The sequence below is a fragment of the Schistocerca cancellata genome, chromosome 7, assembly GCF_023864275.1.
Source record: "Schistocerca cancellata isolate TAMUIC-IGC-003103 chromosome 7, iqSchCanc2.1, whole genome shotgun sequence".
Classification (NCBI taxonomy): domain Eukaryota; kingdom Metazoa; phylum Arthropoda; class Insecta; order Orthoptera; family Acrididae; genus Schistocerca; species Schistocerca cancellata.
Window position 1 is genome coordinate 606439075 of NC_064632.1, and position 21968 is coordinate 606461042.

Sequence of the window (21968 nt, forward strand, 5' to 3'; positions counted from 1 at the left end):
ATTCCACCAGGAAGGAGGTACATGGCTCGTGCTGTCTGTAGTTCAACCATGCCTATACGGTCAATACTGTGGTATGATCATGTCCGCATTGTTACTTTGTGCCAGGAAGGGCTCTCAACAAGGGAAGTTTCCAGGCATCTTGGAGCGAACCAAATTGATGTTGTTCAGACATGGAGGAGATACAGAGAGACAGGAACTGTCAATGACATGCCCCGCTCAGGCCACCCAAGGGCTACTACTGCAGTGGATGACCGCTACCTAAGGATTATGACTCAGAGGAATCCTAACAGCAATACCACCATGTTGAATAATGCTCGGGCCACAGGACTCAAACTGTGCACAATAAGGTTGCATGATGCGCAACTTTACTCCCAACAGCCATGGTGAGGTCCATCTTTGCAACCACGATACCATGCAGCTCAGTACAGATGGGCCTAACAACATGTCGAATGGATCGCTCAGGATTGGCATCACATTCTCTTCATCGACGTGCGTCCCGTATGCCTTCAAGCAGACAATCGTCGGAGACATGTTTGGAGGCAACCCGGCCAGGCTGAACGCCTTAGACACACTGTCCAGCGAGTGCAGCAAGATGGAGGTTCCCTGCTGTTTTGCAGTGGCATTATGTAGGGCCAACATATGCCTCTGGTGGTTATGGAAGGTGCCATAATGGCTGTACGATATGTGAATGTCATCCTCCGACCGATAGTGCAACCGTATCAGCAGCATATTGGCGAGGCAATACGTCTTCATGGATGACAATTTGGGCCCCCATTGTGGACATCTTGTGAATGACTTCCTTCAGGATAACGGCATTGCTCGACTAGAGTGGCCAGCATGTTCTCTGGACATGAACCCTATCGAACGTGCCTGGGATAGATTGAAAATGGCTGTTTATGGACAACATGACTGACCGACCACTCTGGGGGATATACGCTGAACCGCCACTGAGGAGTGGGACAATCTGGACCAACAATGCCTTGATCGACTTGTGGATAGTATGCCACGATGAATGCAGATGTGCATTAATGCAAGAGGACATGCTACTGGGTATTACAGGTACCACCACTTATGAAGATCTCGCTGTATGGTGGTACAACATGCAATGTGTGGTTCTCATGAGCAATAAAAAGGGCAGAAATGATGTTTATGTTTATCTCTATTCCAGTTTTCTGTACAGGTGCCAGAACCCTCAGAACCGATGTGATGCAAAACTTTTTCGATGTGCGTACAATGTGAACAGCAAGCATCCCTACACACTTCCGTGGGGCACACCCGTAGTTTCTTCTATATCCAACAATAACTTTCATCTAAGATAAATGCAGCATCCCCACAACCAATCTGTCAAGTCACAAATTTCACGATACCCCATATGATCTTACTTTTGACAATAAACATAGATATGGTTCTTGAGTTGAATGCATTTCATAAATCAAGAAATACTACATCTACCTGACTGCATTGACCCAAACCTTTCAGTATGTCACGCGAAAAAAGTGTGATTTGGGTTTCACATTATCGATGTTTCCAGAATCCATGCCAGTTAGCATGGAGGAGGTCATTCTGTTCGAGATGTGTTCTTATGTTTGAGCTCAGAATATTTTTGAAGTTTCTACAACAAATAGATGTCAGGGATATTTGGCAGTAGTTTTGTGGACCTCTTCTACTACCCTTTTTGTAAACAAGCATGATCTGTGCTTTCTTCCAACTATTTGGGAAACTTGTGATGAAGTTTCGTGATTCCAAACAATCATTTCAAGTTAAGCCCCCAACATCCTTATCCATTTTAAATCTCATTTTTTTCTTTAGGATGCAAAAACAACTGAGGTCATAAGCATTCATATCATAACCTTAGAACACCAATAAGTAAAGACAGGTACAGGTTGCTGCAATTCATTACAAGTTCTTTCAACTGTGAAAGAAGCCAGAACAGACATACCGTCACTGGGCCACTGAACTTCACAGTTTGACACAACAGCGTTGTTTTCAGTGTAGCTGTGAACGGTACTATAGTGACACAATGATTCATTACACAGTTATGTACAATGTACCAGACAGCAGATTTTGTGAACAAATTCTCAACCATCCTGATCCTACTTTGAACCAAGAGTTACAAATTATCAAACGTCTGCACTTGTGTGATAGTGCTGTGGAAAACTTTGAGATAGCTCCTGTCTGTAGTGTAACACAAAGTGACAAACAGGTATGGCTCTGCAACAGACTAATGCATGCAAACAGGCCACCACACTGTGAACAAAGTAAACAATTGTCAACATTTGTATCTACAATGAAATTGTGTCCCTGCTGCTTTTCCACACATAACAAGACAAAATTGCTCTTTGTGGAACACAACTTGCTTTGCTTGTGGGAAACCAGGTCACGCACAGTGAGTGCTCGGAACAGAAAAAGAACTCTAACCACATTCATTCTCGTAAGTGTGGAGCACCTTCTTCTTCAGTGAATGTTAGGTTTTTCCTAAACCAGTTACTGTTACTAGTAATGTCAAGATTAAGGTTGTGCCTTCTTCACTCTGCCCGAGTGCTGTACAATGACAGTCAGGCAAAATATTTTTGAATTTAGTCATTTCCAGATGTTCTATGCAACTTCAGCTAGACACTGGTGCTTCCGTTACATTGCTTAATAGTGCCATTTAAGAACAGTTGGGCTTGCCACAGTTGACAAAATCTTGTACACAACTTGTTGCGTATAACAGTCGTGACACTCCAGTGCTTGATATATGTAGTTTGCCTGCACATTCAAGTCTCACACCAGAACAGTGAAATTTACAGTTTTGCATTCACAAGACTGTGAAAATATTTTTGGGTTAGATTATTTGATTCATTGGTCTTCACAATCAGAACAATGTACTTTCTGTTTCTGCTTTCAACCCAAAAGATGGTGTCACTCAACCGGCTTCTTCATTAGTCATCTTGCCAAAGCCTTCTCGAAGACTTTGTCTTTGTGTTGACTTTAATTCTACTGAGAATCCACAGACAATAACTGATACTAATCCGTTGCCTCACCCTGAGGAATTAATGGATAGGCTAGGTGCAGGCCACTATTTTTCAAAACTTGACTTATGTAATGCGTATTTGAAAATTCCGCTAGCTGAGGAGTCTCAGAATGGGTTTGGGATCAACACTCATTTAGGGTTGTTCAAATTTTTGACCTTACGCTTTGGTAGTGCTTCTGCACCTGCCATATTCCAACACTACTTAGGAAAGCTTACTGCAAAAGTTCAATTCAATTCAAATTACTTGGACGATATTATGGTGTTACAACATGCACCAGAGGAACAAAATGGTAACCTTCAAACACTTTTTCATGTACTTTAAGCTGTAGGTTTGAAGTGTCTCCTGGACAAATGTGCCTTCTTTCAGTCTGAAATTCAATACTTCGCCCATGTTCTTAATAGCCAAGTTGTTCATCCCCTTCAGTCACATTTGTTGGCCGTAGGGGACCTCCTTGCCCCAGAGAATGTGACAGAATTGCAGTCAGTTCTCAGGAAATTGATATATTATATCCAGTTTATACCCCACATAATCCACATCGCGGCTTCATTGCATCATTTGCATCAGAAGAATGCGCCTTGTGTTTGGACCGAAGAGTTTCAGTATCCATTCTGGAAATTAAAAAACACCTTGTTGAGTGACAGACACCTTGTTCACGTCAATTCCCCTAGGTCTGTCATTTTGACAGTGGCCGCTTCTTTGCACGGAATCAGAGCTGTGCCCTCACACAGATTTGGTTCACAGGACAGGCGAATTGCTTTTACTTCGAAGTTACTGACCGAGACTCAATGTAACTATTCCTGAATCGAGAAGGAAACGCTCACTATTATCTACGGCACGATGAAGTTTCACCATTATCTATTTAGTCAGAAGTTTTACAGTTTTGTACAGTCGAACGGAGCAGCTCTGAGTGATTTGTGCGTACTGCCAAACGACAGATGAATAAACCGTGTGGCTCCCACACATTGGAGTAAGCACTGCTGCTCTTCCTCATAATGTATCCACTCCCAGCTCCGTGACAGTCTGTCGCCAACGCATCATCTACATACCTGGTGCCACAGCATGCTGCTGCAGTTGGTGCAGCCACCATAGTACGGGGCACCTCCCACGCTTTGTGCCTAACGATTCTAAATTTTTCAGAGTTTCTGGTCGCACCGGGCACAGCGAGAGAGATACAATTCTTATTCTTTAAAATGTGGGCACTTGCATTTACTTAATTCAAGGTCCTGCCGGATTACTGTGCCACCATCAGAACCAGATTTGTGCTTATCAGTTGTGAGATTCTTCTGCAGATTTTCTGTCCCCAGATTCACGTCCTACTAGGATCTTGTGGATGGCACAGCCAGTGCAGTTGCCCCCAGGTGACTCCTCCGGACTGCCTGCGGAACTGATAAGAGACGGAACCGTTACCTTCGCCACCATTGCAGGTCAACTTTCGGGGTTTTTCCGACCGACATTCCCCTCCAAGCACTGGAAGGATGTCGAGGCACAGCCAGGGACTCGACGTCAGTCCCAGTTGCGGCTCCTGGCTCGTCACGTCACCCTAATTTCTGCCCCCCCCCCCTCCTCACCCCCCATTGTCATGATTCTTCCACACAACAATGGTGTGGCATTTGGGGGAGGGGGAGTGTGCAGACCTACATCATCGACTGCACACCGACTAGTGCAGTGCTGCGTAACAGCATCCAGAAGGCACCGACCCACGCACCGATGGAAAGGGTGAGCAGTGCCACTCCTCCAGGAAGAGAGAGTTCAGCACCCCCTGGCAATGCTGATTTAACCAGCCACCAATTGCTGGTCAGTCCAGTTTGGTCACAGACTTTGAGAGCACCAGTGCTGAGCAATAGGAAGATGTTTATTGGCCTGCGTTCTGTGAGTAGTAATAGAGAGAGAGTTCTTGTATGTAGGTGATGCAGGAAGCATAGGAATCAAGTTATGGTTCTCTTCTTTGTAAAATTAAAGTGTTGTATTAATCAGCATGTGATATATACAGATCATTCTGGATTCCTGCCACTGGCGATTCCAACTTCTCTCCTTCCTTGTTTGTGTCCGTGCTGACTCCCACACTAGCTGACACAACAGTATGTACAAAGGTGAAAGTGCTTACCTGTAAGAGAGGTGCTGAAACATCTGAATATGAACTTCATCCAGCCCTGGGGCAGAAGATCGGAACGAGATGAGGGCACGGTCGAGTTCCCTCCAGTAAAGGCGGCATCGTAGCACAATTCTGAGAGGAGAAGGATATCACCCGAGCCGCCTCCACTCATTTCTGAGGAAGGAAGGCAGGGTGATAGTGGGGAAATGAACCTCGGTCCCAGAGAGCCAAAGAAGGTTGCCCCACAACAAAAGAGGGACAGAAACTATTAAAAGAACTAGTAATGGAAACCCAGCAAGCTCGTTCGTTGTTCCGAAGAATGTGACGACACTGCACGTGCATCGGTTTAAGGAATACAGTTTGCCATCACAGGATGACCTCATCGCAGCTTGCCTCGGCCCAAAGGGGAGCGAAACATGGTGCGGCACAGAAGAAGTGTAAGATATGGAACATTGTAAGGTGGTAAGGATAACATTAGTAAGGTACTCTACCTGGTTATCACAAGTGGGGAAATGTTGTCCATCAAAGGTCACCAGCCAGCCTCAGAAAGCTGCCAATTGGGTTTACACACAGATGGGGCAGGAGTCAGCAAACAGATAGCACACGGGAAATGGTTGCTCCAGAAGGTGTCAGAGAGAACACATCATTCAAGATGTTGGGCAACCAGGGCAGGGCAGAACGAGATGTCCAAATGGGAACAGGTGTGCACAAAGTCTGAAAAGAACACGGGTGCGCCAGTGTTAAGACAGATGAGGCTGAGCTGGCTGAGAAAATCAGCCGAGAGGGAACCTCTCTGACATAGTTTCGAAGACCCCAAAGGGGATGGTAGGCATTAAAGTCACTGAGCAGCAAAAAGGGTTGAGAGGGCTGACCCATAAGCTGTAGTAAATCTGCTCTGGTGACAGCGAATGATGAAGAGATGTAGACATTACAAAGAGAAAATGAGAAACAATGAAGGAAAATGTGAACTGCAACGTCTCTTAGCTGGGTGTTCATCCCAAACGAGCAGCACGACTCCACCACGAGACGGAATGTCATCCTCGGGGGGAAGGTCAGAGCGTACTGGAAGGAAACGAGAGAGGTCAAAGTGGTTGCAAGGATGCCTCTTCGTTCCTTGGAGGCAGAAAAAAACTAGAAACTGCAATTCCGAGAGCAGCCACAATTCCTCCTTGTCGGATCTACTGCTACGAACATTTCATTGGAGATGAGTTGTAATGGTAAATGGGGAGGAGGAAACAAATTAAGGGCAACAAGCTTGCCAGCTGCCAAGTGCCAGCCTTTGAAGACTTACTGTTACGTGGCAGAGAGGCCGGAGGATCCTTTACCGTGAAATCTACAGAGATGTTGGCATTCTCCAAGGGTCAGCCTGTGAACTCCACTGTAGAAAAACGGTGGGTGGTGTGCACCAGCAAAACAGAGGTCAGCTGGGTGAAGGTATCACGTGGCAACACTGTCGAAGAGGTTCTCCGAGTTGGGGGAGGAAAGACCGTTTGCTTTTGTTTGATTTATTAGAGCCTTTACAATCTGCAGATGAAGATTCAGACATTTGTCGGCTGGAGGGACATAAAAATTCTTTGCAGGAGTGTTCCTTTTGTTCTTTCTGGCCTGCCGGTTGTGTAGCTGGCGATTTTGCTACTGGGAGGGTAGGATTTGGTGACTCGTAGTACATCTGTAAGGTAAGAAGACGGGGATGCTACCGTGATACTGGCCGATTTCACAACTGCAGTACCGAATTGGAGACTGCAAGTCTGCATGACTGTGTCCTACGTGGAGTGAGGTTAGCAAGAACAGTACTATAAGTGCTAGATGGTAAACAGCAGGGCTTTTAACTGGTGAACAATTTGCAAGTGGCAGGGTAACGTATTTTGTCCTTCACCTGGATCTCCTAGATGGCCTGCTCATTCAGATACACAGGGCACTGGGGGCAAGTCAGAACTTTGCAAGGCCATGTTCTTTGTGGAGCAAGGTGTAGCAAGAATGGTGCTACAAGTACTGTATGATAATAAAATGCAGGGCTTTTAAGTAGCTAACAACTTGCAAGAGACAGGGTAAGGCACCTTTTCCTTCACCCACAGCTCCCGGACAGCACTCTCATTGAGATTCACGGGACACTCACAGGACAACTGATAAACCAGGGAGAAGAAGGCACGCAATCACCCTTATGACCATTTCTACCACAAGTAACACTTCTGGCCGTGTTTTGACAGGACACAAAAGTGTGACACTGGCAGCAACATGCCAGATTCAGAATCCTGATGACTTCGTGGCCTGCCTCTATCACCGGTGGAAGCACTACACAGTCAAATGTGAGAAAAAGAGGGCATGTAGGCACTAACATTGCATCAATCTTTTTCATTACCTGACGGACCGCAGCGACACTCTGAATGTCGGATTCCCCCCTCGGTCAGACCGTCGAGCAGCCGAGTGTAAATACCGCCATATGAAGAATTCACTGTACGATTGGCCTCGATATGCACGGGATATCTGGGGAGGAGCAAAACTGTAAGCAGTTGTCGAGTTTGAAAATCCCAATCGGTCTCCGGAAGCGGAGTGCTGTTACGTGAGCGAGAACAGAACTTCGCAGGGCCTGCAATTGCGACAATATATTTCTGAACGACAAATGGATTAACTGTAGTGAAAGACTGACCAACTTCAGTACATGACACCACGAGGAGAGTCATTGAACTTTTAGCCTCATTCCATTTACACTTACTACACATAGACTGAAATGAAGATGATTGCCAGTGTCTCTGATAGCACTCACAGAACATGCATCTTCTTGCATCAGGAAACCCTTTCAGTACTTTGAATATGCTCATTCTGACTGCTCACCCCCCCTCCCCACCCTCCCCTCCCCACCTTAGGTGATTTTTCACACCTCAGGTCACATCTCCCAAACTCCAAACAGAGGAACCTATGGGCAGATGGGAAGGTAACAGCTAAGGCTATCAAGCTTTCAGTTTGTCATGCGAGAAATGTATGAGTTGGGTTTCACATGATCAATGTTTTCAGAATCCATCCTTGCTAACATGGAGGAGGTAATTCTGTTCACGATAGCTCATTATGCAGGAGCAGAATTTTCTAGGATTCTGGCAGAATCTTTCGCTAACATATGATGGTGTAAGTTTGAACTGTATGTGGGAGTAGTAAAACGTCATTAATGAAAATTTCATTAACAAAGTAGTTGATTACTTGTCTCAAGTATACTTTACAATGGAAACTTATATGTGTAAAAGGTGATACATTTGCCACATGAAACTCATCATTTCATTCAATATCAGTTGTAATAAGCAGACAATATCGGTTGTAATAAACAGATACGTTTCTCTTGGGCTATTCTCATGAGCAAAATGTCTATACCGATATACCAATAAAGACTCAACATCTCATCATTTCTTTGGAAATAGAGAAAGGTAGTTAGAAAGAAAAACTTGGAGATAACTATTTGTTTAACACTACACCTTACTATCGTATCATTCATTGTATTCATAATGACCGACTGATAAATTTTAAGAATTTTTAATTAAGTTAATTTGAATTAAGGTTTATCATTCCAGATATAAGGATCTGTTACATGTATGAGAAAATGAATTTAATTTCAATGGATACATGTTATTTAAAGAAATGTAACAAAAAGTTATGGCGCCAACAAACTTGTTAATACATAATATTTTTACATAGACAGAAGTTATTTCAATTAACTGTCACGTAATGGAAACATCTGATAATTTAATAATGAAATAATATTAAGTTTACTTTAAAATCTTTTTATTGAAAAAATATTAAATAAGCAAAATTGCAGATTCTAGATCTTCCAAATCAAAATTTGAAATTAATATAAATAATATTCTTTTGTGACAGTAATATAGCGTATTCAAAAATGTATATTTTTGTGAAAATTATGATTAAATTAGAAAATTATTGTAGTTTAAAAGTATATTTTTTAGCACTTTCTGGCATGCACAGACAGTCCATAAACAGGCAAAAAGTGTTCATCTGCAGTTCTGTTGTTATTCAGACTCAGTTGGTGTTCAGTACTTCAGTCATTATTCAAATTATTAGCAGTTCAGTTGTTTTAGATGTTATGTCATTCAGTCCCTCTCTTTTTGAAGCTGAGCTTCATATAAATGTTTTTTCTCTTGTGTATTTCACTATACTGTTTTCAAAGAAGTACTCTGGATAACAATAAATATCAAGAATCCAACTGGTAAACAGTGTTTCAGTCAGAGCAATAATGAAACCTCTACTCTTGACCATAGAGCCAGAGGTTAATACAAATCATCTACAAGATGGCAAGGAGAGGTATGTACATTTCACTTAGTATTTATAATTATTTCTTCCCACTGTAAGTGTACAGTGCTGCACTGGATGGCAATTGCAATAGAAATCCACTTACAATGATTCATGCTTAGTGTTATGGTTACTATTATTTGGATACATGACTAGATGTAGGTGTTGTCTGGTATGAAATATGACGACTCATGCAGCTAATCTGGGGAGAATAGTTATAATTGCAGTTGTTCATCTGGAATTAGACATTATAATTTGGTTGCATGTAACTCAGAAAGAAATAGTATTGCCACCACCACCACCACCACCACCACCACCACCACTTCCTTTAAAGGATTAAGCTGTTGCCCATTCTGAACTCACAAACAAAGTCATCCCCATCTTTTTTGTGGTATACCAGTATCTCTTTTTCCTTTCAGCTTTTAGTTCAGGCATTCTCATGAGGTATCATCTCCAGTCTTCATAATATTTTTGAATTTTTCTTTCATAGTTTTTTTTTTTTAACAGAGAGCTTGGAATTAGTGTATTTTAATTTAATTATCAGAGTCAAAAATTCCAGCCTAAATAAGAGATTTGAGACACTTTATCTAAAAAACTGCATTATCCACAACAATTTTGATCTGACTAGATATTTTTCTTGGAATGTCATTTTTTAATTTTATTACTACAAATTTTGAAGTTGTACTTCTTGTGAATTTTGTTCAGCTGGTATATTGCTCTTTGGAGGCATTCCTCATTCATTATCTTAATTCCTTTGTTTACTTTACACATTTCCATTTGCAAAGGATGAAGTCAATGTAAATATTAAAAAGAATATAATAGAGGGAAACATTCCACGTGGGAAAAATATATCTAAAAACAAAGATGATGTGACTTACCAAACGAAAGTGCTGGCAGGTCGATAGACACACAAACAAACACAAACATACACACAAAATTCAAGCTTTCGCAACCAACGGTTGCTTCGTCAGGAAAGAGGGAAGGAGAGGGAAAGATGAAAGGATGTGGGTTTTAAGGGAGAGGGTAAGGAGTCATTCCAATTCCGGGAGCAGAAAGACTTACCTTAGGGGGAAAAAAGGACAGGTATACACTCGCGAGCATGTGCGCACACGCACACGCACACACACACACACACACACACACACACACACACACACACACACACACACATCCATCCGCACATATACAGGCACAAGCAGACATTTGTAAAAATATTAAAAAGGCTAGATGATAGTCTACACACTTGTCTAATTCCCTGGTTAATAATTATTTCTTCTAATAAATTCCTACTTGTATTTATTACAATGCATTTAGTTTTGTAAAGAAACCTCATCTATTAGGTGGCAAGGATATCAACATTCAGAAATAATCTTCCATAGGCTATCACGGCTCACATGGTCCAAAGTCTTCTAGGTCAATAAAGGCTGATCAGTTTTCATATTAAATTCTCTGTGTTTTTCTATAATGTTTGTAATTAAAAATGCATTGTCTATGCATGAACAACCTGATCTAATTCTACTTTGTTCTTCAGGAATAATAGCTTCTGTGATATTCTTCATGTGGTTGTGGTTATCTTTGAGTACAGTTTGTAGCCAGTATTTACAAGACTGGCACCATTATAGTTTCTACAGTCATTAAGTTTCCCTTTCTTGAAAAGGGAGATTACTTCTGATGTATTACTTGGGTATGGGATCTTGCGGTTCATCCAACATTTATTTATTAATTAATTGTAAAGGTCTTATCTACTGGTAACCCTCCATATTTAATTAGTTCTGCATTTATTCCATCTGTTCCAGTAGCTTTTCTGTTGTTCATGCCTTTCAAAGCCTCTTTTAGTTCCACCATGGTAACTGATCTACTGTTTCATTATACATACTTTCTCCAGTGTCATCTTTGGCCTTCTGTGTACTTCACATTGTGCATTGGTTACAATGTTCAGTGAGGCAGTGTCTTTTTCTTCCTTGTTCAGCACTTTCATGACCTTTTATGCCAATTACTGTCTACTGTGTATGTCATGTTCTAAGACACTTATGAACAAGTCCCAGGAATCTTGTCATGCCATGCACACGATTTGTTTCACAATATCTCTTTTTATTTTGTATGTTTCCCAATTCTCTGATGTTTTTTTCCATAGAAACTTCAAATAAGCTATTTGTTTTTCCTCTATACACATATATATGAGAAAGAAGTAATGGCTGTGCGCTTTACACATTAATTATTTTACGCATACTCAAGTTTCTACTAGATTTGGCCTGTCAGCATTTCTGTATTGTTTTCTTTTATTGACTCAAAGTGCAACAACCTCTATTTTCTCAGTATTTTCTGACTTTCTGTTATTAAACCATTGTGATTCTCTTCCATCTATCTTTTATTCAGTTATTTGACACATACTTCTTCAGAATGCTATTTACAGTCACTTTGAACTCTGTGCATAATCCCTCTACATCCATCATACTGAAACTAAATGATCTCCCTTCTCTACCATGAAAACTTTCCTAGTCTTCTTGATGGATTTATTAACTTTAGTAAGCATCATGGCAACAATGCCATTGTGTTCTCCAACCCTCACCTCAATACTGACACTGTCAAGACCAGGCCTTTATGTAGCTATAGAGTTTAGAATTATTCCCACTGCATGTGGGTTGTCGAACTAGTGGCTCAAGACGGGTATTGTAGAAAGTGCTCCATATAACTTTTCAATGAAACCGAGCTGTTTCAGGCTATACCTTGTAGGTTAAAGTGGCATCCGTCCAATTAACATTGCATGCTCAGCGTATTTCCATGCTACTGAGCATGCACTTTCTTTGAATGTTGCCGCAAAATTGGGTGGCTAGTAAAAACATCCAATTACTAAGTTGTCAAGGTCAGTTACTTATGCCCAGATACCTTTGCAGTTAGACTCAGTTTTTACCTCAATAGACAATATTTTTGTCAATTGGAATAAATAGTCTCCCTCCTGTTATGATTCAGTATGATTATAACCATCTCCAGTTCCCATGATATTGCTTGATTCATCATCTGCAAGTGTTTAAGTGATTCTAGCCACATGTCTGCACTATATAAATATTAGAAATTAAAATAAATAATTGCAAGAAATGAAACTCTGGTTCACTTCACCATCATGCATACCTCATTCACCCTAACAGCAGCTAGTGTCATTTCTTAATCTGAAGTGCCAAGACAGGAAATACGTTTGCTTCAGTTTTAGGTAATTTTCAGTGTGTTTCGACAACTGAAATTTAGCATAAGGATTTTAAATGACATTATGCACGATTTCGACAGTCAGGCCATTCCCTTGTAAGAGACAACTGGACTATTTGTTGAGAACATTTTGTAATCAACCTCAGCTTTCTTTTTAAGAATCTTCATTAGTCAAGATAATATGTAACAAAATTGGATACTTAATTTATTTCATAGCAAATCAGAATTTGTGGTTCCCAGTTCTACCAAAGAATGCATCACCCCTGAACTTTATTGTATATCAACGCAAGTGGACTTGCATTTTTGAAAATTTACAGGAGCTTCCATTGTTCTTTGTATAATCTACCAATTTGTAGCAAAACTAACATATAGTGTTACAACTAGTCTTCTCTTAAAAAGTAGCAGATCCATATATTCTCTGCATTATCTGTAAATTAACTCTGTTTTTGAGTTTGCTGACAACTACAATTACCCTCAAAATGTTTTAGGAAACTAGCAGTTTTCACCACAGGTTTTTGTGTGCCTTAATAACATCTCATTTTGTGTGTGCTTCATATCTTCTAGGAAATTACCCACTTTTTAGCTCGACAGATTAAAAGACAATCGGGAGGTTTAATTTAAAGTTATTTGTTCACTGCCCTGTAATACATTGCACCACCCAAAATGCAGTCCCACTGTGAATGCTGTTTTCTGACTATTGTCAAACGATTGGCAGATGCTGCAAACTGGTGTGTCGGAAGAGCTCCCGGGATTTGTGTACCTGTGATACCTGTACCAGAGATACCCCAAGTACTGTCTGTCCTGTGGATCCCGTCTCCTCTGCAGAAAGTACAGGATCTGTCATTACTCATCCACTTGACTGTAAATGGTGTTTCAATGGTAGATCTAGGCTTCCTGCAAAGGGTGGACCTGGACCAAAAATGACACGCGGTGTTTTGCCTGTCCCTTAACCAACATGCCTGAAGTGCTGCCTTTTGCTGAAACTGAAATTGTAGGTCTCACTTCATCTGTTTTGGAGAAATCTGTTTTGTCCAGAGTCAGGAGGAGGCAAACACTAAAGGGTAGGGGTCTATTAATCATCATCAGTTGAAAGATATGTCAAATGATGGTACCCCTTAGGGAAATGGCAGCAAGAGACAGGAAAAACCACCAGGTGCACTCAGTGTGTATGCCTGGAAGCCTCATCAACATGTTGAAGAGGCTATTCCAGCAGCCACTGAGGGAACAGGGTGCAACCAAATGCAGATTGCGGCACACGTCAGAACGAATGATGCCCGTCATCTGGGCTCCGAAGTCATTCTCGGGTCATTCCGGCGACTTGCAGAGAAGGTTGAAAAGACCGACCTTTTGCGTGGAGTTTCAACTAATTTACAGCACTGTTCCCAGAACTGATCGTGTCCCTTTTGTTCTGAGTTGAGTGAAAGGACTGAACCAGAGCCTTCAAAAGTTCTGTGACAAGCTAATTAATGGGTCAGATGTGCTCTGCACACAAGGGTCGTTTACATCGAGGGACTTTCCGTCCGATCCGTATAACGACAGCTGTAGGAAACCCGGAAGTATCGATGTAAGATCGAAAGAAATTCCTCCCACAGATGAGAGTAATAAAATATTAATGGTAGACTGCTGAAGCATTTGCACAATAAAGTGCCAGAGTTTAATGTGCTCATGAAAAGCAGTGAAGCTCTCAAAATACTAGGTACAGAAAGCTGGTTGAAACCTGAAATTGATAGCAGTGAGATTTTATCAGAAAAATTAAAATAATTACAATGTAAATCAAAAAGATAGGCAAATGGGAAATGGAGGCGGTGTATTTGTTCCAGTAGGCAAGAAACTCATATCCACTGAGGTAGAAATTGAAGCTGCATCTGAGACTGTTTGGGCAATACTCAGTATTAGTGGTGGGCATAGAATGATAATTGGATCCTTCTATCATTCAACAGACTCATCTTGTGATGTAACCAAAAACTTTAGAGAAAACTTTTGTTCACTTGAACATAAGTTCCCCAATCACACTGTAATCATCGGTGGGCATCGTAAGACATCCTGTTGAACTATACTCATTGACTTCTGTGAAGACTCAGATAGTTAGGAAACTCACTCATGATGGAAATATACTGGATCTAATGGCAGCAAAGAGACCTCCCATCTTTGAGGATGTTCACAACGTATCAGTGGTCATGGCACAGTTGTGGCAAAAATGGTTACCGAAGTACAAAGGACAGCTAAAATAAGCAGAAAGATATATATGTTCAGTAAACTATATAAAAGATAAGTAGTGTCATATCTCAATGAGGAACTAGAAACTTTCAGCACAGGCCAGGAGCATGTAGAGGAACTCAGGCTCAAGTTTAAAAGAACAGCTGACCATGCACTGGATACATATGTACCCAGCAGAACAGGTCATAATGGGAGGAAACCTCTATGGCATACAGTCACTGTAAAGAAACCTCTACAGAAACACAGATTACTGCACAGTAGGTGTAAAACAAAGTGTGGGGCTATGAATGAAATGCATGTGTCTGTCAAGATGACTGCCACAGCAGAATATTGTCAAGTGATCTTTCACAGAACCCAAGGAAATTCTGATCATGTTTAAAGGCTGTTAGTGTTACCAAAGTTAGCGTCCAACCCCTAGCAAATGACACAGGAACTGAAATTGAGGATAGCACAGCAAAAGTTGAAATGCTTAATTCCATTTTCAAATGTTCCTTTACAAAGGAAAATAAAGGAAAAGTGACCCAATTTAATTTCCGTACCATTGAAAAGATGAATGAAATGAGTATTAGTATCAGTGGTATTGAGAAACAGCTGAAATCATTAACACTGAACAAAGCTGCAGATCATTAAAACTCAACAAACCTCCAGGGCCAGATGGAATCCCTGTCGGATTCTATATTGAACTGGCAGCTTAGTTAGCCTCTCCTCTAACTATAACCTATAGTAGATAATCAAACAAAAAATTGTGACCAGTTCTTGCAAAAAGCACAGGTCACACCCATCTACAAGAAAGGTAGTATAAGTGGTCCACGAAACTACTGTCCAATATTCTTGACATCGATTTGTTGTAGAAACTTAGAACACATTCTGAGTTCAAGCATAATGAGGTATCTTGAGCACAATGACATCTTCCATGCCAACCAGCATGGATTTCGAAAACACTGATCATGTGAAACACAACTTGCATTTTTCTCATATGACATACTGAAAGCTTTAGATAAAGGCAATCACGTAGATGCAGTGTTTCTTGACTTCCAAACAGCTTTTGACTCAGTATCACATCTATACTTATTGTCAAAAGTATGACCATATGGTGTACCAAGTGAAATTTGTGACTTGACTGAACTTTTTGCTAGGGAGGACACATCATGTTATCTGGGATGAAGAGCCATCGTCAGATGTAGAAGTAACTTGAAGTGTGCCCAAGGAAGTGTGTTGGGACACTTGCTGTTCGTGTTGTATGTTATTGACCTTACAGATAATATTAATAGTAAAATCAGGCTTTTTGAAGATGATGCAGTTAACTATAACAAAGTACAATCTGAAAGAAGCTGCATAAATATTCAGTCAGATTTTGATATGATTTCAAAATGGTGCAGATACTGGCAACTTGCTCTAAATGTTCAGACATGTAAAACTTTGCACTTCACAAAATTTGAAAACGTAGCATCCTATGACTATAATATCAACAAGTCACTTCTGGAATTGGCCAACTCATACAAATACACTTTGTAGGGATATGAAATGGAATGGAATGACCTATAGCTCCAGTCATGGGTAAAGCTGGTGGAAGACTTTGGTTTATTGGTAGAATACTGGGGAACTGCAATCAGTCTACAAAGGAGATTACTTACAAATCACTCATGTGCCCAGCTCCAGAACATTGGTCGAGTGTGTGGGACCCATACCAAACAGGACTAATAGGGGATATTGAATGTATACAGAGAAGGGCAGTAATATTGGTCAAAAGTTGGTTTGATGCATGGGAGTGAGTTGCAGAGATACTGAAGGAATTGAACTGGAAGACTTGTTACAATTGACGTAAACTACCCCAAGAAAGTCTACTAACAAAGTTTCAAGAACCGTCTTCAAATGATGACTCTAGGAATATATTAGAACTCCCTACATGTCACTCACATAGGGATCGTGAAAATAAGATTACTACACACACACACACAGTGGCATGCAAACAACCATTCTTCCTGCACTCCTCATGTGAATGGAACAGGAAGAAACCTTAATAACTGGTACAATGGGACATACCCTCTGCCGTATACCTCATAGTGGTTTACAGAAAATAGATGTAGAAAATATATATCTAAAAAACCCTCTATACCAGTAATAGCTACAGTGTGGATGCTTCAAATTATTATAATGGCATTGCAGTGTATATTGCGAGAAAAGGTACTTAAAAACAATGAATATATCACATTTCAAAACAGATTATGCTTATTGCTCAATGAAGGGGATTTATAATTGATTTAGTACCATGTAGAGATTTTTATCACTATTACTGTTCTCTGTCAGAACTGTTACTTGTTTTTAAATATTATAAAGTGGCATCGCCTTCCCATATTTGTAGCAAGAGAGCAATGCCTCACCTTGCACGTATCACGGCCTGCCAGTCCACCAGCACAAATGAATGACTTGTCTAACTTGTAGTAAGGGCCCAATCTAGTTCGCCGAAGTGCTTCTTGACAAGTGTGGTGTTGCACAATGGGCAGCTCAACTTTTTTCAATATTACTTGGTATTTTCCTTCCTTTCCTGTAAAAAATCACAGTGAAGAAAAATCTTTATAAAATTGTTCTTGTGGCAACTTTTCTCTAGAAAGAGAAAAATGGATAATGAGTAAAGGGCAAGTCATTAAAAGTAAGTAAAGGCGAACTGAAGGTGGTACAGTTAATCATGTGTCAGGGAGGTGAAAAAGATTTGAGCATTATTGCCAAAGTAGAAGAACACAAAGAGGAAATGTACAGTTAGAAATTTAGACTCACAACTTTAATATATGTTACTGTCACAATTAACTTGGGTTATCATCAGTGTAAAGCACAATGGAAAACATTACATGCTGTGCTTCCAAGTGTTAGAAGTAGTAGTTTTCTGTTGTTTGTGCCAATTCTAGAATGTCCAATAGCAAAAAAATCATGTAACATGTATGTTATCTTTTATTGTATTCTCTTACCAAACACATCTTTTCCCCAACCACTTGCAAAACAATGTGAACTGTTGACAACAGTGTTTCTGTCAGGCAGACACACCACATCTACATTCTCTGCCAAATCTACAGGTTCTTGAAGCAACAGAAGAGCTACATCATTGTAAAGAGCTCCTGCATGGTAATTTTCATGAACAATGATCTCCTTTACTCTTCTATCCTGATGGGGATAAATTTCATTTTTCGTTTGTGTATCCCATTCACCAGCTCTGATTTTCATTTGATTTACATCCTTCCTATATAAAATACAAGTGAAGTATTAGTCATGAGATAAATATGGAAATTAGGCAAGCACTTTTTACAACACCTTGATAAAAACAATACAAATATAATGCAGAAATTAAATAATTAGAAGTAATTGCAATATCCAATCAACAAAACATTATTTAATGTTACATCATGGTACTTCATGGTAGAGTGGCTTGTATAGCTCAATTATACACACAACTTTTTGAAGGTGCAACAACATCAAAGGGTTGTCTATAGGGACAGTATCTATAGGGACATCAAACTAACATATTGCCTATGAAGAGGGTCAGAAGCCTTTTCAATAGATGTAGGGGCAACAGGATTTTAACATACGTGCTCGCTATTATGGTACCGTGAGTGCTGGAAAGCAAGGACAGTTATAGTCATAACATTTCTTGGAAACCTGCAGTGTATGGCTTTAATTTGATGGCATCCTCTTGAATAAAATATTCCAGAGGGAAAATAGTGCACACACAGAGATCAAAATGGGGGGAGGGGAGAAGGGGTGTATATGTGAGAGTGATTGTTGCACAAGAGAAATGTGTCTCTATTGAACTGGTGTCCAGGTTATCTACATCAATAGTTTGGATGATACTATTTGCAGTTTAGTATTTAAAGAAGTTTTTATTTTAGTGCTTCGATGTGTATAGCAATATTAGCATACCTGTATCTAAAAGCAAATTTGTTATAGTGAGAAAACACATTGCAACTTTATTGCAAGTTATAATATTTCATTTTTTGAAAATACTTGTAATTTGTGCAATTATTAGTTTTGTGTAACAACAGTATTTCCAAAATTTGCATTTGAATATAACAATAATGGAAATTCCAAAGTGAAGAACTACATAAAATAACGGAAAGGGAACCATTTACTTACAGAGGACTGGTGCATGGCACATAAACATATGACAGAAAAATTATTGAATTTCTGTTGTTGTAAGCAGTTGCCTGAATACATGGAGGTGGGAAGTGGGTAGGAAAGGATGCACAGGGCAAGGAGGGAGTAGCAGGGTAGTTTGAGGTAGGCCTTTCACTGGACGAGTCAGCAGATGCATAACAAAATGAAAGAGGTCACAGGGTAGGACGTATGAGAGAAAGAGAGAGAGAGAGAAAGAGAGAGAGAGAGAGAGAGAGAGAGAGAGAGAGAGAGAGAGAGAGAATAAGGGAGTTGGTAGTCGTTTATGTCACACGAAGAAAGCAGGTGGATACAGTACCAGTTGAAAAAACTTGTTAATGGCAGCAAGCAGGATTGAATAAATGAAGTTATCAGATAGTGATGTCATATTTTTCATTTCAAAGAAGTTACCCTCTGTGAATTACAATGAAGGACAATTCTACAAGCTAAGTAAAGCATTAAGAGTAACATTTTATTGTTCGAAGAATGATATGAATAACAATCTGCCTCAGTTGGTAACTAAAGCAATGGAATCTAAGACAGCTTTATGAAAAGTAATGCTTCCAATTTTTTTATGGTGTTCTTAATATGTCACACATATTACTTTGCCAATTTCCCCACTTTACTGACAAGTTGCAATTGTCTACCACTAGCAGGTTGTGAATCTTAGCGCATGACATGGCGGTGTCCAAAGTAACTATTTTGGTTGTTTGGTTGGTTTGTTTAAAGGCGGGAGAAGGGACCAAACTACGAGGTCATCTGTCCCTTGTTCCTAATAAAATCATGCCACAAGTCTGAGAATAAAACGGACGAAATATATAACACAAAACGGAAAGAAAGGAAAAGCCACAAGAACGAAGGGAAGGCAACTAACACTAAAAGGAACAAAAGAGGACAAGAAAACAACAGAGACACTAGAAACAGAAGAGAGTAACACATGAAAGCAGACTACAGTGGCTGGACAACTACGAGAATAAAAAGAGAAAGCCAGCTACTCTGCAACACATTTAAACCTCCACCCTAAAAGCACTAGGTTGGAGGACACGGAGGGACAAAGGACATGCACTAAAACCTACATAGAAGTATAAACCCCACTCTCACGGATAAAATGTAAAACTAAAGCTGCTGTGGAGGCATTGTTGCCCAGCACCGAAGGCAGGGTGCTGGGAAAGTTAAAAGTCTGCCGCAGAGTGGCTAAAAGTGGGCAGTCCAGCAAGAGGTGGACGACTGTCATTTGGGAGCCACAGCCACACTGAGGTGGGTCCTCGCAACGGAGTAGGTAACCACACATTAGGCACCTATGGCCAATGCGGAGCCAGCAGAGGACAACTGATTCCCTGCAAGAGGCCTTCCACACATTCATAGTCTCCTTAATGGCATGCAGTTTTTTGTGTGTGCTGTTATGCCATTCCATCTCCCAAAGCCGGAAAACCCTGCGATGTAAGACAAAACGCGAGTCAGCTTCGGAGATGCCTATCTCCAGAAGCGGTTTCCACGTTGCCTGTTTGGCCAGCCTTTCGGCAAGTTCATTGTCAGGGTTCCGACATGTCCTTGGGTCCACACAAACACCACGGAATGGCGGGACTCTTCCAGGGCATAGATGGACTCCTAAATGGACGCTACCAGAGGGTGGCAAGGGTAGCACTGGTTGATAGCTTGTTGTTGTTTTCAGTCCTGAGACTGGTTTCATGCAGCTCTCCATGCTACTCTACCCTGTGCAAGCTTCTTCATCTCCCAGTACCTACTGCAACCTACATCCTCCTGAATCTGCTTAGTGTATTCATCTCTTGGCCTCCCTCTACGATTTTTACCCTCCACTCAGCCCTCCAATACTAAATTGGTGATCCCTTAATGTCTCAGAACATGTCCTACCAACCGATCCCTTCTTCTAGTCAAGTAGTGCCACAAACTCCTCTTCTCCCCAATTCTATTCAATACTTCATCATTAGTTATGTGATCTACCCAGCTAATCTTCAGCATCCTTCTGTAGCACCACATTTCGAAAGCTTCTATTCTCTTCTTGTCCAAACTATTTATCATCCACGTTTCACTTCCATACATGGCTACATTCCATACAAATACTTTCAGAAACGACTTCCTGACACTTAAATCTAAACTCGATGTTAACGAATTTCTCTTCTTCAGAAACGCTTTCCTTGCAATTGCCAGTCTACATTTTATATCCTCTGTACTTTGACCATTATCAGTTATTTTGCTCCCCAAATAGCAAAACTCCTTTACTACTTTAAGTGTCTCGATTCCTAATCTAATTTGACTACATTCCATTATCCTCGTTTTGCTTTTGTTGATGTTCATCTTATATCCTCCTTTCAAGAGACTTTCCATTCCATTCAACTGCTCTTCCAAGTCCTTTGCTGTCTCTGACAGAATTACTATGTCATCGCCGAACCTCAAAGTTTTTACTTCTTCTCCATGGATTTTAATACTTACTCCGAATTTTTCTTTTGTTTCCTTTACTGCTTGCTTAATATACAGATTGAATAACATTGGGGAGAGGCTACAACCCTGTCTCATTCCCTTCCCAACCACTGCTTCCCTTTCATGTCCCTCGACTCTTATAACTGCCATCTGGTTTCTGTACAAATTGTAAATAGCCTTTCACTCCCTGTATTTTACCCCTGCCATCTTCAGAATTTGAAAGAGAGTATTCCAGTCAACATTGTCAAAAGCTTTCTCTAAGTCTACAAATGCTAGAAATGTAGGTTTGCCTTTCCTTAATCTTTCTTCTAAGGTAAGTCGTAGGGTCAGTATTGCCTCACATGTTCCAATATTTATACGGAAACCAAACTGATCTTCCCCCAGGTCAGCTTCTACCAGTTTTTCCATTTGTCTGTAAAGAATTCGTGTTAGTATTTTGCAGCTGTGACTTATTAAACTGATAGTTTGGTAACTTTCACATCTGTCAACACCTGCTTTCTTTGGAATTGGAATTATTATATTCTTCTTGAAGTCTGAGGGTATTTCACCTGTCTCATTCATCTTGCTCACCAGAT

General features: G+C 40.6%; 1 protein-coding gene across 1 annotated transcript in view; it reads right to left on the bottom strand.

The window, feature by feature from the left end:
* Positions 1-21968, bottom strand: part of LOC126092193 (phenoloxidase-activating factor 2) — a 249816-nt gene that overhangs the window by 9606 nt on the left and 218242 nt on the right. The window contains exons 5-6 of the mRNA XM_049907676.1: positions 17778-18046; positions 17196-17359 (exon numbers count right to left, since the gene is read on the bottom strand). Of these exons, the coding sequence (XP_049763633.1) occupies positions 17196-17359; positions 17778-18046 (433 nt within the window). The remainder of the gene's footprint in view (positions 1-17195; positions 17360-17777; positions 18047-21968) is intronic.